Raw genomic sequence first — 15,999 nt, 5'->3', positions numbered from 1 at the left:
TTGAAATCCTATTCCTAACCCACTTACAGCCACTGAGTTAGAAGCACTGAAATGAAAATTAAGAAATTGAATCATCTGTGGAACGGGCAGGACTCGAAAAACTCCAGCCAATCATTTCCAAGACCACCTAGAATCATTGGACAGTAAGTGCGTCAATCAAACGGTCGTACCATCCCCCCCCTCCCCCCATCCCCCTCATGTTCTTCGAATGGGTGGAGTCAAAGGAAAGAAGGTAGGACCATTTGAGTTGTGTATTTTCAAAATCTGCTGGCCGTTTTGCAAATCACATACCCCACCTTTAATAGTCTTTTTAAAACTATGCTTTAAATTTCAGAATCGCCCAAGCGGATTCAATAAAAATCGTTAACCTTCTAAATTTGTGTACCTGAACATTCTGCTAGGGTCAATTGATGCAAGCCAGTAGCTGTAGGAATCAGGATAGAAGTTACAGGTGCCACGACCATGACACTCTATGAATGGAATCTTCCGGAATTCTTCCAGACAGGATCCAGGTGAGACCAGGGGTTGTCCGGTACCTTCTGCACCTGCCCCCGTTTGCTAGGATGGATGGATGGATAGATAATAAACATGAACTAAATCTTTGATTTTGATCTCATGATGTCCTTACTGCCATACTTGGTAAAAATTGTCAGCCTCTTACCATTGCAAAGGAGTAACCTTGCCATATTGGAAGCCATCCTGTTGGACATTTTGGGATATTAATGGTCTGGCTGTGAATTGCTATTACATTAGCTGGTGCCTCACACACAGCACACCTTTGAGGAGGAGAGAGAGAGACAGTTTAACTCTTATTAATATTATTATCGTATTATCTATCCACGGATTTCTTATAGTTTAACACAAACTGACTCAGCCGTTAAGAACAACAGGCATAATAATACAAGTACTACTAAGGAAACACAGGCTGTGTGTTTACCTGCTGATATACCGTGCCAATGGATCTCCAAAAATCAACTCCTCGTTTGCAGACTTCGCCGCGTCTGTAGACAGCCAATAGGTGTAATCATTTCGAGAGGCGTAGAGACAAGTGTCGTTATGATTACAGACCAGGAAAGGCATGGTGGAGAACATTGGCAAACAGCTTCCCAGAGTTCCTACAAACACACAAGCAACCAGATTGTGAAAATCAGAATTTCTGTGTTCAGATTTGTTGTGTGTAAATGTGTCCATTTGCATTATGTGTATTCGTTTGAGAGTTGTCACATGAATATTCTGTCTGTGTTTCATGCCTAAGTCTTGTCCATGGCCGACGTTATTGCCGTTGATGAAGAGAAGTGAATATCCAGAGTACAGAAATTTTGACCCAGAAGGACAGACTGGTACTTCTATTGTCTGGCTATGCCTGGTAAAAAGAAATCCGCCTCTTTTCCCATTTCTTCGATGTTGCCCAGGTGGACCCCGTGAGCCCTTGGCACCCACTTCGCCAGGCAAACCACAAGGACCTTGGAAGGCAAACAAGTTGTTTTTTACATGATGGCATTTGGCTTTTTTACTGGGAATTTTGGACAGATATCACCTAAAACAAGTTTTTAATGAATACTTTCATTCAGCAAGAATGCATTAAACTGATCGAAAGTAACAGTAAAGACATTTATAATGTAACAAAAAAAATTATATTACGTATAAATGCTGTTCTTTTAAACCTTCTATTCATCAAAGAATCCTGAGCATAAAATGATACATGACAATATTACCCTAGTGAAAAATAAATATACCAAAATACATTTGAAATACATTTATTTTATGCTAAGTATACTACAAATACATTTGCATATTTATGTACTTATAAATACCCTGCAATTGTACTGTTACAATTATTTAAACTGATATACTTAAAGTCTGCTAAATTGGAACAACTAATTTTGTACTTTAGTTATCCAGGAATAGTGCTGAGGTTTCAACTAAAGATTGCGCTAAAATGGAACTGTTGCAAGTACACTTGAGGTACACTTTAAATATCTTGCATTTAAAGACTTCTATTATACAATGATCATACTCTCCAATAGTGATATTAAAACACATTTTAGGCTTAATATTAAGAAATGTGCATTGTGCAATAAAGAAGTACTCCAAATAAAGATTAATTATAATATTTATATCAGTAACTGTCAAGCGATATGTCAGTAAATATGTTGGATTTGTAGTATACTTAGTATGAAATAAATGTATTTTAAATACATTTTGGTAAAGATTTTCCACAAAAATATTAAGCAGCACATCCGTTTTCAACTTTTGTAATAATAAGAAATGTATTTTGAGCATCAAATCAGCAAATCATTATGATTTCTGAAGGATCAAGTGACACTGAAGACTGGAGTAATGATGCTGAAAATTCAGCTTTGATCACATGAATTAATTATATTTGAAAATGTACTTAAACAGAAAACAGTTATTTGTAATAGCAATAATATTTAACAATAATACTAAATAAATAAATTCAGCCTTGATGAGCATGAGAGACTTCTTTCAAAAACATTAAAAACCTTACCAACCAAATATTTTTTTTATGGTAGTGTACAATTAGCTTTAGTTCAAATAGAAAAGTCCAAACTTCTAGGCGTACTATTTTTAAGACTTACCTTGTTGTCCTGGTGGGCCAGAGTCTCCCTTTGGTCCAGGGCTCCCATATGGTCCAACACCTCCGTCTGCACCTGTATATCCCTTCTGACCTTGCGCTCCTAAAAGGTGGGGAATTATGCAAATACAAGATGTATTCATTAAACATTATCAGAGAAAATTTTATAATAATTTGAGTTTGTGGTGTTGTACCTTCTGGACCTCGTAATCCTTTAGGTCCAAGTTCTCCTGGTTCTCCTTTCTCCCCGACTTTTCCAGGCAAACCAGGGTCACCGGGGCTACAGATGACTTCACCCACAGCATCATAACCTTTTGGCCCTAAATAATCATTACACAAAAAGAGGGGAAACATTTTTAGATTTGCTCGTAAAAAAAAAATATATATATATATATATATATATGACACAACAAACTGCAATGGCTTCTTCTTTAATATGTGTTAAATATACCTTTATATACCAGTATATAAAATATACCTTTAATTCCAGGAGGTCCTTTACAACCTTTTAATCCAGGAAGCCCAATTGGACCACAATGTCCTTTTAGGCCTATAATGCAAGTATAGAAAAACTTTAAATAAAATGAATATTTATCTACCACTCATTCTATTTAACTAATTGAAGATTTATTTTCATTTCATTAAATTCCAATTTAATTGAGATTTCTTACCAACAACTCCAACACAACCCAATGGCCCCGTATTTCCTTTCAGACCCTTGAAACCAGGATATCCATCTCTCCCCTGAAAACATTACAGTTTATCTCAGGTCTGGATCTAACAAACAAACTCCACAATTTATTCAACAACACATTCTATGTGAATCAGATTCACATCAGTGCTTTAAAGGCCCACTGAAGTGCCTTGGAACGCGCAGCTTTGTATGTTGCACTGACGTAATTTCCACTGAAACAGGAAGCTAAGGCGGGACATACTGAATGGCTCCTCCCCCTTTTCAAATAGCCAATAGCGTTCTTGCCAAGTCAATACATAGTTCCCACATGACGTCACAACATACGGGCATTTGCCGACCCGGCGCCATTTCTGTGGGCAGAACATTAGACGAAGAAGCTGAAATGAGTTAATTTCGTGATAAAAAGTGAAAATGATCATCTCCTGCTGGGTCAATGGATGTTCAAATTGTGCCGGAGGTTCAGTTAAATTTGGATTTTACAGTATACCCGTCATTAGACTTCATGAATGTGACAAGACAAAGCTTTTGTCAGAACAACGATGGAGGTTATGGCTGGTGAGGATAAATAGGAAAGAAACTCCCTCAAAACACGCAAGAATTTGTTGTTTTTTATTGCGAGTGTACACAAATATAAGTTAACACTTTGCAGTTTGAATGATGTCCTGTATGTACAAAATGATGAGGTATTAAAAACATACAAAAACAACATTGTTTCCACTGTTCGATCGCGCCCGCGACTCTCTCTCTCTCACACACACAGACACAGACTGACGCACACACACACATTCCAGCCTTGCAATCTCAGATTATGTCCCTAAAGAACCCGCGTATAAAGTAGTTCCGCATTAACTGTTACATTAATTTGCACGCGAGTTTTATTTATTTTCATACCGTGTATATTCATATTCATGCACATATTTCCAGGCTCGGAATTGCTTACATGTGTTAAAACTCCTAGCCAATACCAGATAATGGTACACATGGATAATACAGTATCTGAGCCAAAGCTGCAAAATCAGTGCTCAGTTTAGCGCATACGGATCAACACCATTTATGACTGAAATTTTCGCATTGTACCTCTCTCTGTCTTGTGTTAAAGAGTGTCTTTATAATCTCTGTCACTTTGTCTCTTCATGATTTTCGTAACATTATAAATAGGAAGAAATCTTCGAAATTTGCTTGTAAAATCTTGTAAACACAGCAGCTTATGCCTTCAAAGATGGCGTCTCCGGGGAGGTCACGTGACATTAATTGGCCTGTGGCCTTTTCAGAATGTTTGTAAACAATAGGCACCGAGTAACTTCCGGGTGGCAGAACGCGAGCGGCTTCCACTGACTAACTGAAGAGATCCAGCCGGCGACTGCAACAGTTACATAGTTAAAAACATTGTTGTTGATCAAAGTTGAAACGATGATGAAAACGTGTTGTGTTTGGGGTTGCGCTGCCAGATATACAGCAAAAGGTTTCATCAATTTCCTGTGGGTGAGGAAGTTATAGCGAGTGGACGTCGTGTCGTCAAAAGTAAATTACATGATTCATCCGATCCAACGTTTACATTTCTGCTGCCAACCCTGCTTGGCCTTCAACTCTGCTTTGTGTATTCTCAAAACGGTCCATCTACAAAATCACAGCAGAGCATTTATCTTCTGCCGGGGAAATTCGAGACTAATATTAGTAAACTTGCCGAAATGTATATTCCTCATACATAATATTGACCAATCAGTGTTTTTCAACCGCGCAAAGGTCGATATAACAGCTGGAGAACAATTGTCACATAACATTTACCTCAGGAAAGCCATTTAATGACTATGATGGGCTATATAGTACGTTATTTTGGCTAGAAAAAAGAGCTATATAGAGAGTATTTTGCTAATTATGTGTAGGCCTACTATATTACATATTTATTATAGTTTTTACTTATATCATTAAACACAGTTGTTATTATGATTAAAAAAAATGCATTATATTTAATTACATTTTTAATTTTTATTACATTTTTACTGTCGATGGTGGGCCTCCCTTCCAAGCAATTTATTAGCGTTGCCATAGGAACGCTTCGGCTTTTGCCACCCGGAAGAACGTCTATTACTGTTGTGACGTCATGGTGAATTGTCGTATAAGCAAATCTGAGCGCTGATGATTCGTTAGATTCTAGAGAGAGCATTTGATTAGATAGAAGATGTGATGAGAAGCTTAAGTCTGCGGTGGTGTCATAAAAATCCGTGATTCATTTAAGCGGAAGTGAGAGACTGTAAGTTTTGAATGCTTATATTTCCTAAATGAGAATTTTGTCATTGTTTTGGAACAAACCAGCTCATTCATAACCTTAAGGCTAACATATTCATACTAAAAGCTAAAAAACGTACATTTTGGTTTTAGGGGGCCTTTAAATAAATCCCAAACTACAAGTCAAACTATTAAAAATTATTATTATCGGTAATTGAAATAAATCTGAAATAAAATAAAATATAAATATTAGATGAAGAACTTGAACTTAAAATTGCCTTGGCAACTAACTGAAACAAATAATGAAAATCTAAAAATATAATCCAATTCAAAATATTAACAATATTAAAACACTATCCCCTGGTTTCACAGACAGGGCTTAAGACTAGTCCTAGACTAAAATGTAAGTCTGAGCTGTTTCCACTGAAATAAACTTGCACTGACTGATCTTAAAAATATATCAGTGCCTTTTTAGTTTTAAGATGCACATCGGTAATGTTTTTTTCTAAGCATGTTTATAAAAATTACTTAAATGTCCTAATTGATCTATGGTCTAATCCTGGCTTAGTCTAAACCCTGTCTGTGAAACCGGGCCTATAATAGTTTATAAATAAATAATACTAAAATAACACAGATTCACATTTTCAAATCTAAATAATAACTATAAATGCTTTTGAAAATGGCGGTTCTTCAGCTAACAGTAATTATTATGGAATATTTCTTCCTGGTTCTGCAGACTTAAATCTAAAAATCTAAATATAAACAACTTCATAAAAGCCAACAGTATATCAATAAATTGATAAAGATCTAGTTGACCACTTACTGGTTCACCAAGAACACCTCGATCACCAGCACAACCGGGTGGCCCCACAAGTCCCTGGGGCCCGTTGCAGCCTTTATCTCCCTTTAGGCCTGGACCGGGGTCACCAGGAGGACCATATGGTCCTCTGAGACCTGTATTTAAAAATACACAGAAACAACAGAAGACATGTGATCAGTAATTAATAGCAGGTTAAGAGTAAACAATAGCAGGCTGCTAAGCACTATAGATGTTGCGAGAACCATAAATATGACATTTTTCATGAAGAATCTACATTTAGTCTATTTATTTACATGCATTGTCAGGACACATTTCCAATTAGATTAATACCAAACCTAAAGAGTGGTGTCTGCACACACAAAAACTCACTACAACGATACCAGGGTTTTGCTGGTGGTAGCCAGTGTCTTGAGTGGCTTTTAGTGTGTTATTGTGGTATCTAGGGCCTTTAGGTGGTTGCTATGTCATTGCTTTGGACCTACAAAATAACCCACCCCAAGACTCTATGTTTTTCTCTATGTTTCTTTATCATCCACCAGGTAAAAATCAGGGGAAGTCTCCACCAGGGAAGTCTGACCACTTAGAAAAGCAATAGCACACCTCTCTCTGACACACTTGATAATTTGAGGTATCTTTCATGTCCGTAAGCAAAGCGAGTATAATGGAGTAAAGGATTTAAAAGAAATGTTAACCCATGGTACTATCAATAGTAAGACAGCACATTACTCATTATAAAGAACAACTAATCACCTGGTGGGCCAGGTAATCCATTAGGTCCTCGCTCCCCTTTTGGACCACTAATACAGACACCAGGTGGACCTGGGTATCCTTGTCGCCCCATATCTCCTGGTTTGCCCGGAGGACCAGTAACTCCAGATGGACCGCAGGGACCTAGTGGCCCAGATGGCCCTGAGGGTCCAGAACAGCCTTTAGTACCTGAAATTAAACATACACATAAAGTGTTAGCATGGATAAGTGATTAAGATCTGCATGTTAGAAGGGTAGGCTTTCTAATCGTGGACTTACCTTTCTCACCCTTGAAGCCAGGTGGGCCAGGATCCCCATTCTTAGTACCTAAAAGAACAAAATCAAGAATGATTTATTAGAATATTCCTTCATGTGAATGTGTGTGTTTGTGTGTGACATCTTACTCCCTCTATCTCCTTTATCTCCAGCAGATCCTGGAATACCATCTCTGCCTTGACCTCCTCGAAATCCTGAAGACCCAGGATCTCCAGCTGAACCAGGAACACCTTAATAAACAAAGATATATGACTGGAAAAAAACATCAAACCAGTAGTGTGATTTCATCATGTTTTACAGAATATGTATTCTTGGTTTTAAATGTAAGTTACAATGCAATTAACAGAAGGGGATAATATAATGCTAGAATTGGATCGTACCCGGTGGACCCGAGGGCCCTTCACATCCAGGTGGACCTGGAAGCCCATCTAAACCCTCATCACCATTAGCTCCTGGAGGTCCTAAAAATGTGACATTGGATAACAGGATAATACTTCATGTGTCTTTGAGAAAGTTATGGTATGAATATATATATATATATATATATATATATTGGAACTTATGTAATCAAAAATATTTCAAAGAGTATTGAATTAAAAGGATTCAATTGTACTGTATAAATGAATACCTGGATCTCCTGGTACTCCAGTTTCGCCTCTTTCCCCAGGAACCCCTGAGGAACCTAGGAGACCATTTGTCCCACATATACCCTTGTCACCCTTTTCCCCTCTACCCCCTGGAAGGCCTGGCTCACCCTTACAGAATAAGAAAAAGAAAGTAAGGGAGTGGGTACTGGGTTAGGGTCCTGCCTTAAAAGGCAAATGCCACTTTTTTCAACAATGAGAAATGAACTATGGAAATTGATACCTTCTCACCAGGTAGTCCTGGAAGCCCTGGCCCAGAGGGGCTGGGTTCACCTTTGATCCCCTTTGGTCCATTTGGCCCTCGGACACCAGGAGTCCCAGTCCCCCCACTAACACCAGGTAAACCTTTGAGGCCTTTCACTCCTGCGGGACAAACACACACATTTGCATATGTGAAATGGCTTATGGAAAATACATCTGAAGCATCATGGTGTTGAAACAAGGGTTAGATTAATGAACTTCATGAACTTGCCTGGAAACCCCATAACTCCTGGATCCCCAAAGTTTCCATCAAGACCCCGATTTCCTGGAAGGCCATTCTGGCCAGGGTCACCAGGAGGGCCTGGCAAAAAAGAAGGTTTGTACATATGGACTATGTTCTAATGTGGACAGCAAGGTTTTGGATTTAAGCATCTATACCTGGTGGACCAGGAAATCCTGGAACTCCATTCTTCCCACATTGTCCATAGTTGCCTCGGAATCCTAATTCCCCTTTGGAGCCAGGTAGACCAAGAAGACCTAAAACACATGGAGGATGTTTAATATAATGTCTGAGAAGTGTTGCAGTTCCATCAACAGGGTTGAGCTTACAGAAAACGAATCGAGGAACAGACAAACTTGATGTATAGACATAAAGGCTTGCATATTTAAAAGAAGTGGAAACCAGATGTTGAAAGGGTCACCTGGTAGGCCAGGGTCACCGGGATTCCCTGGACACATAATATTTGATGACAGTCCCTTTGGACCACAGGTCCCAGGGTCTCCTGGTTCCCCGGGTTTTCCTGTGTCACCAGGCACTCCATTCCTACCCATTAAACCTGATGACAGACCATAACCATCATTATAATATGACTAATTTTACCATTATAAAAGAAAAAAGCACCTTGAACAAAAAACTTTGCTAGATTTGTATGTGTGTGTGTTTGAACCTTTAGGTCCCGGGAACCCTGGTGGTCCAGGATTTCCATCTACTCCAGGTGGACCAAACATTCCAGGACTCCCCTGACCTCCCTGTGTACCTGAAACAAAACAAAGCACTTAGAAAAAGCTTAAATTGGTTGATGTGTTTTGGAAAATAGTATCTGGTGATTAATTGTTTGACCAGTCTCCATGTTCCAAAAACTTGGGAGGTTGAGTACCTGTTAAGCCTGGAGAACCATCCCGACCGTGGAAACCTTTTGGTCCCCGGATACCAACCAAACCAGCCTGTCCAATTTCCCCAGGTATCCCAAACACACCTTGTATACCAGGTAAACCCATTCCAGGTAATCCAGTTTCACCTTTTGGCCCCTTCAGCCCTTGCAGCCCTAAAGACAATATATGTCACAGTGGACACCATTGTGGGGATTTGTACAAACTGGTATCTTGATAGTGACCTTTGTCATCAATTCATTCACTTTAATATCTAGTTATGTATTTTAATATCTACAAGTATTGGATTTTCTTACCAGTGGGTCCATCTAGTCCTCTGATGCCTGAGGGCGCTTCGTCACCTTTAGCTCCTGGCATACAACATCCTGGAACACCAGTTTCTCCTGGCAAACCATCCAGACCCAGTGCACCTGTGTGAACAGTCTGCAGGTGAGAGATGGACTGATATACTGTATACTGTAGATGGACAGAGATTTTGTGTGCATGTATAGCTGTGTATATTGCATATTCCTTAGGGAAGAATTGTGCTTGTGTAATTAAATGCATTGGCATGGAATCCACCAACCACGGTCTCCTGGTGGTCCGTCCCTTCCTCTTTGACCCTGACTTCCTGATAATCCAGGAGGGCCAGAGATTCCTGGTAGCCCAAGACACCCTTCATCTCCTGGCAGGCCTTGCCGCCCCTTGGGCCCTGGGGAGCCGAATGTTATTTCACCCTGTGTATGGAATTAAAATTTGGATGGAATTTAAATTTATTCTGATTTAAAGAAAAAAACCACAACTGTACTCATGTGTCTCAATTAAATTAGTTTTTGCTAATTTTACTTCAGAATGATGAAAACTTCATGATAAACACTTTGATGTAAAGTTCTGTCCTCATTTAATCACCCTCATGTTGTTCTAGTCCTGTCATTTTGAGGACTGTTTTTTACTTTTCAGTACAACAAAAACATACAGTGACCACTGTCAAGCTTTAAAATGACAAAAACACAATATAAAACATGGACAACTGGTCCATACAAATGGACACTATATAACAAATCTCTGACCTTCATGCCTGGCATTCCTGGTGGTCCTGGGGGGCCAGGACGGCCTACACTTCCATAACCAGGTTGACCTGGCTTCCCTTTCACACCCTTATCACCTGCAACAATGAGAAGAAATTGAGATGAGTGAGAGAGAGGAGTGGCACCATTAGAAGTCACCCATCCACAACATTAAACAGCCAAGGGAAAATTGGATGCAAAACCATATTTTTTTGTCTAATTTGAAACTAATGAATGCTGTTTGTAGATTTATCAGAAACAAACTTTGTTGGTTATGTTGGGTATGTGGAAGATGTCTTCCCACCTTTGGGACCAGTAAATCCAGGAACTCCTGGTACTGACAGTCCTTTCTCCCCTTTTAAACCACACAATCCCGGAGATCCCTGAACCCCAGCACAACCATCATTACCTAAAACATACATTAATTCATGATTATCCATTCTACATCCTGTTCTCAGTCTACTTGTCCATCTGCCAAGTCTTTTATCCCCTCTGCTTACCTGGAGGTCCTGGTAGACCAGGTGGACCAGACAGTCCAGGCTCACCTGGGTCTCCAGGTGTTGTTTGTACTGGTCCTGGAGATCCTTTCTCACCTGTGGGATGCAACTGTAATATTTAAGCCTATAATTTCTCCTTCATACCACTAGCGGTCACCTGCTTCTGAGTTTTACTACTGTTTGAAGGCCTGTGTCTGCTTTGCATTTGTATTCCAACAAAGGAATGTGCTTTAAAGACCCCCTGTGGTGAAAATCAAGTTTTTAAATGTTGTTTATATGTGGGGTTTTTAATATGCTTTAAGACAAACCATGTGCAAATTCATCAGTCAACATCATTGCTGACTATTTTCTCCTTAAAGGAGTCATAACCTAGTATTACATTGGATACCTACTGCTGTATTATAGTCTTTCAGGCCCTTCTAAAAAAGAAAAGTGAAAAAAAAAATAAACACAGACCTACTTTTACCCTTATTTCTGAAGGCATTATTGTCTCGCGAGATCAATGCGATGTTTTGGCTGTCGTGGACGCTCTATATGGCTCTGCACGCCAGTTGAAAGTGTTGTTGGGACAGCGTCATTAAAAATGAATTTCATCCACTGGTCCCTGATAGTTTCGTCCGATTTTGGGAGATAAAACACATTTACATGTTTTTTATGGCAATCAACCACAGAGCAAGTCCGGTGTGCACTCGGTTTCTCCATCTTTCTCGACTGAACTGAATATGAGGGGGAGAGTGGAAGGACGGGCTTCCTGCTGCGGTGTCCATATATGGTATATCCTACTACCTCATGACGTCAAGAGGGAGCTGAAATCAAAATCTCGTATTTGAGTGCGCGTGCACGCGCGCTGGTTTATTTACCCTGAGGTAAACAAACGCTTCACTTTTAAATATCGGCTTCCCGGCCAGTGTATAATCGTTAGTCGATCATAACATACATTGATTCTCGTGGAAAAGTGAAAATTGCAGGTTATGACTCCTTTAAAACTACAGTTTACCAAAAACTATTTTTAAAACGCGGGACCTCTGAAGCTTGGTGTGAGTGTGAGCTTTTCTACTCAACACCCTCTACATAGTTCATGGGGTTAAACTATTCAGTAACATCCCATATTTTATCGTACATTGCATCAGTTCATACCTGGTTCTCCAGGATTTCCTTGCCGGCCCACTACTCCCAAACTTCCTTTCTCTCCAGGTGCCCCTGGTTGCCCGACACCCATTGACCCTTGGCTGCCCATTGGACCTGTGCAGCCACGGTCCCCACAAATCCCTGGATCTCCTTGGTTGCCCTTAGGCCCTGGAGGACTCTGGAAAAAGTCAGTTTCAAGTTCTGTCAACATCCAAACTTGTGGCTTTAAAATTGGTTACACAAATTTAGACCAACATTATAGCAGTTATCTCAAAGTTTAGGATTACAACAAGTTCCAAGTACTAACTGGGTTTCCTTTTGCTCCTGGTGGTCCTTTGAAACCTGGGGTGCCCGGCATACCATCTTGCCCCTTTATCCCCAGTGGTCCTACTCCACCAGAGTTTCCTTTCTCTCCTTTCTCCCCAATCTCAGATCTCATCCCTAGATCTCCTTTGGGCCCTGGAGGCCCTGGAAATCCTGGAGGACCTAAGAAACCCTGTGAAAACATTTTAATTCACATCATAGACAATTGTTCTTGAGATTATGAAACCTTTGTTTGCAATACCAACTGCATAATGGGAGTGGACAAATTATAGTTTTTGCTGAGTTATGAGGATGATGATTGGGTTTAGTGGCAGTATGCAGCTAAACTGACCGGAGAACCCGGTGGACCCTCTGGACCTTTGATGCCTTGGCATCCTTTAATGCCTTGAACTCCTCCAAGACCTGCACAAAGAAATTGAATTTGAGGTCTGTTACTGAAACCAAACCAAATCAATTAAATAAAAAAGTGCTTTAAAGCAGAGATGCACCAATATGGATGCACCATAGGAGGTTTCCTCATAGGCTGTTATAGATGTTGTAAAGATGTTACATAATGACTTCACCTGGATTTCCAGGTTCGCCTGAAACTCCAGATGGTCCTGGAGGTCCAGGGTCAGCAGCAGAAGCAGCACACAGTCTGCAAAGTTCTCCTTGCTCTCCTGTATTAAAATAATGGAAAACAGCATTAGGTGATTAGCATGTTTACTGGTTGTACTTTATGCATTCATGTAACATACACTTTATTTAAAGGAATGTTTTAGGTCCAACTATATGGGCAACATTTGTGACATGCTGCCGTTTACCTTAGAAAATAATTCAAAATAATAGCAAATGATTAATCTAAATTGTTTTCAGTAGTAATGAGCTTAATTTAACCATTGAACCTGAAATATTTATTTTAACATACACCATGAAAAGAGTGAATCTCACCTGGTTTTCCAGGATCTCCATGCAGGCCCTCAGGGCCTGTTAGGCCTTTGACACCCTTGAGCCCTTTTGGTCCCAAGCGACCTTTGACTTCTGGGGATGCAGGAGAGGAACACACAAACAGTGTCATGTCAAACAGTCAAGCTTGGTAAATCAAACTGAAAAACTGAAGATGTCAGTCTTTGACAAAAGACAGTTACGTGAAACTCCTTGAGGTCCAGGGTCACCAGGGGGTCCTTGTTCCCCTGGTTGGCCATCACGTCCTTTGGGTCCTCTGATGTAAGGTGCAGGTTCTCCTTTTCCCCCTTTCACACCTCTAAACCCTTGGGGACCTAGTTTTCCATTAGGTCCTGGTATGCCGGTCCCTGACATATTTGAGCAAAGAGAAAGTTAGCGTTTGTATATGTGTATATTTGTGTGCGTGTAAAAAAGAGACTATTACTATCAATTACCTGGAGGACCAGGAGGTCCAGGAAAACCATTGAAACCTTTAAAAAAAGATACCAGAGATAACAACATTTGGTTATATACTTTGGCTTAATAAAATAAGAATAATTATTGCTAATTATTACATACAATGTCAGTTGATTTCAGGGTTTTTTTTTTAAACATGAATAATTTTATGCTCAAGGCTGCATTCATTTGTTAAAAAAATACAATAAAACAGCAATATTGTACCAGTTTTCTATTTTAATATAATTTAAAATGTATTTATATATTGTACCACTTTTGATCAATGAAAGAAAACTAGTTCATGGCATATTTAACTGGTTTTGTTGGTTATCTTTGAATGAAAGTAGTTTTAATTCATTTGATTACTAACCTTCACTACCTTGTAGACCAGGAGGTCCTGGTGGCCCAGGAATACCTTTTTGACCTTTGATCTCCGAATCAATTGTAACAAACTAAAATACAAATTTAAATAACACTTCATCAATAAGTTACAAAAATATTAATTCCTTTTTAAATGTAAAGAGACAGATATTATTATTACTTCATCATCAGCTAATGAAGTAGAATAAAGAGTTTCATTGCCACAGGCAATATGACGTGATTAAAGTGAGATTAAACATCTGGAGATTGCCATAAGTGAAAGTTTCACTACCTCTCCAGGGGCACCAGGGGCACCGGGGTCACCCTTCAGACCCTGAAGACACACACACACACAAAAAACTGATTAATGAATTAAAGTATAAAGAATTTAAAGAAAGATTGAGATTCCATTTAATAAGTCCACTCATTAGAGGGCACTGTTCAACTGCACTTAAAATAGCCAACTATATTTTTTTGTAATTTTGGCTTGCCAACCAAAGTAAGACCGAACCCTACATGTATGTAGCACATGACTGCACAACAGACAGACAGATAGATACCATTTCCCCTGCTATCCCAGTAGCTCCTTGATATCCCACATCTCCAGGCACTCCCTAGGAAGTAAAAAACAAAACTTTTGGTCATAATAAATATCTATTAATTGACATAAGGTACTGTAACAAAGCAACAATAATAAAACAATGCATTGACATTTACCTTTTTACTTTTGATACTCAAGTATTTTTAAAATCAAGTACTTCTGTACTTTTACTTAAGTAAAAATCGGTCTTTACAACTTTTACTTGTAATGGAGTAATATTTGACCAGTAGTATCTGTACTTTCACTCAAGTAAGTAAGTTGTATACTTTGTCCACCTCTGGCCACTAGCAACATGCAGTGAAAAAGTCGCTGGTCGCTGAACATATATCCGTATCTATACTCTCTATCCTGGCTTCTCGAACAAGAAAAAATGAGGGCGGGACTTGATTTTGTCCATCTGAAACTGAATTGTGCTTTGCTATTGCTGTGATCTCATGTGAGAGACAGGTTGTCGCTGGAAGAAAGAGGGGATGTTTTTTTTGATTAAAGAATATGATTATTAATTTGAAAAAGAAATGATGTGCATGGATAAAACATTTATAATAAAAGCTGCAATACTCCATAAAAAAAAAAATATCAAAAAAAAAAAAAAAAAAAAGAGAAAAGAAGAATTTTGATATCATGGTGACTTTAACAGATAACATCTGAACCCTAAAAGCAAATAGAACCGTTATAATCACGGTCACTGTTTACACTGGATACAGTATACAGATACCCCTTCAATTTCTGACATACTCCAAGCACTTCACACGACAACAGGACAGTTAGCCAATCATAACAGGGGCCATTTACTGACAAGCCTTTAAAGGAGCTGATCAATTGAGACAGAGGGTTGAATGAAGGTTGAAAATAATCATTTTCCTGCATATTAGTTTTTTAGTATGCAAAAAAAACAACTACAATTCCTAAACCTCAAAACCTAAAATTGAACCTCAAGGAACATATTAAGATAACAAAAAATCCATGTCATGACCCCTTTAAAAACCAAAAACTGCCTGGATTTTTTTCTGATGGGCCACTGTAAAATATTTCATGCTTACCTTAGAGCCTAACTCTCCTTGCAGCCCCTCCTTTCCAGATTTCCCCTAAAAAAAATCAATACATAATTACAAATTGTTATATATATATATATATATATATATATATATAAAAGGATCATTGCTGTGTGACATTTTAAATATATATTTGTAAATCTTGTTTGATGCCAAACATTTGAACTTGACGAGAACAAGTTTAAGGACAAATTGGGTGAGAATGAGTCTCCATTGTCTCCCTATCTCTCTCTCTCT

The 15,999-nt window shown here is 38.9% G+C and overlaps 1 protein-coding gene across 1 annotated transcript in view; it reads right to left on the bottom strand.

Moving 5' to 3' along the window:
* LOC311297369 (uncharacterized protein) overlaps positions 1-15,999 on the bottom strand; it is a 36,568-nt gene that overhangs the window by 2,579 nt on the left and 17,990 nt on the right. The window contains exons 16-51 of the mRNA XM_084419617.1: positions 15,751-15,795; positions 14,670-14,723; positions 14,402-14,443; positions 14,120-14,201; positions 13,749-13,784; positions 13,497-13,661; positions 13,300-13,389; positions 12,933-13,028; positions 12,701-12,771; positions 12,353-12,541; positions 12,055-12,223; positions 10,921-11,013; positions 10,725-10,829; positions 10,424-10,518; positions 9,940-10,090; positions 9,671-9,784; positions 9,362-9,529; positions 9,152-9,241; positions 8,906-9,040; positions 8,643-8,741; positions 8,476-8,565; positions 8,227-8,366; positions 7,988-8,114; positions 7,740-7,820; positions 7,488-7,589; positions 7,363-7,410; positions 7,087-7,272; positions 6,340-6,470; positions 3,268-3,340; positions 3,075-3,146; positions 2,791-2,916; positions 2,601-2,699; positions 1,251-1,463; positions 938-1,115; positions 662-776; positions 386-558 (exon numbers count right to left, since the gene is read on the bottom strand). Coding sequence (XP_084275743.1) covers positions 386-558; positions 662-776; positions 938-1,115; positions 1,251-1,463; positions 2,601-2,699; positions 2,791-2,916; positions 3,075-3,146; positions 3,268-3,340; positions 6,340-6,470; positions 7,087-7,272; positions 7,363-7,410; positions 7,488-7,589; positions 7,740-7,820; positions 7,988-8,114; positions 8,227-8,366; positions 8,476-8,565; positions 8,643-8,741; positions 8,906-9,040; positions 9,152-9,241; positions 9,362-9,529; positions 9,671-9,784; positions 9,940-10,090; positions 10,424-10,518; positions 10,725-10,829; positions 10,921-11,013; positions 12,055-12,223; positions 12,353-12,541; positions 12,701-12,771; positions 12,933-13,028; positions 13,300-13,389; positions 13,497-13,661; positions 13,749-13,784; positions 14,120-14,201; positions 14,402-14,443; positions 14,670-14,723; positions 15,751-15,795 — 4,043 coding nt within the window. The remainder of the gene's footprint in view (positions 1-385; positions 559-661; positions 777-937; positions 1,116-1,250; positions 1,464-2,600; positions 2,700-2,790; positions 2,917-3,074; positions 3,147-3,267; positions 3,341-6,339; positions 6,471-7,086; positions 7,273-7,362; positions 7,411-7,487; positions 7,590-7,739; positions 7,821-7,987; positions 8,115-8,226; positions 8,367-8,475; positions 8,566-8,642; positions 8,742-8,905; positions 9,041-9,151; positions 9,242-9,361; positions 9,530-9,670; positions 9,785-9,939; positions 10,091-10,423; positions 10,519-10,724; positions 10,830-10,920; positions 11,014-12,054; positions 12,224-12,352; positions 12,542-12,700; positions 12,772-12,932; positions 13,029-13,299; positions 13,390-13,496; positions 13,662-13,748; positions 13,785-14,119; positions 14,202-14,401; positions 14,444-14,669; positions 14,724-15,750; positions 15,796-15,999) is intronic.

Source organism: Rutilus rutilus (genome assembly GCF_951802725.1).
Source record: "Rutilus rutilus genome assembly, chromosome: 9".
Lineage (NCBI taxonomy): Eukaryota > Metazoa > Chordata > Actinopteri > Cypriniformes > Leuciscidae > Rutilus > Rutilus rutilus.
The sequence above is the reverse complement of the archived record's forward strand: the minus strand, read 5'-3'. Positions and strand labels throughout refer to the sequence as shown.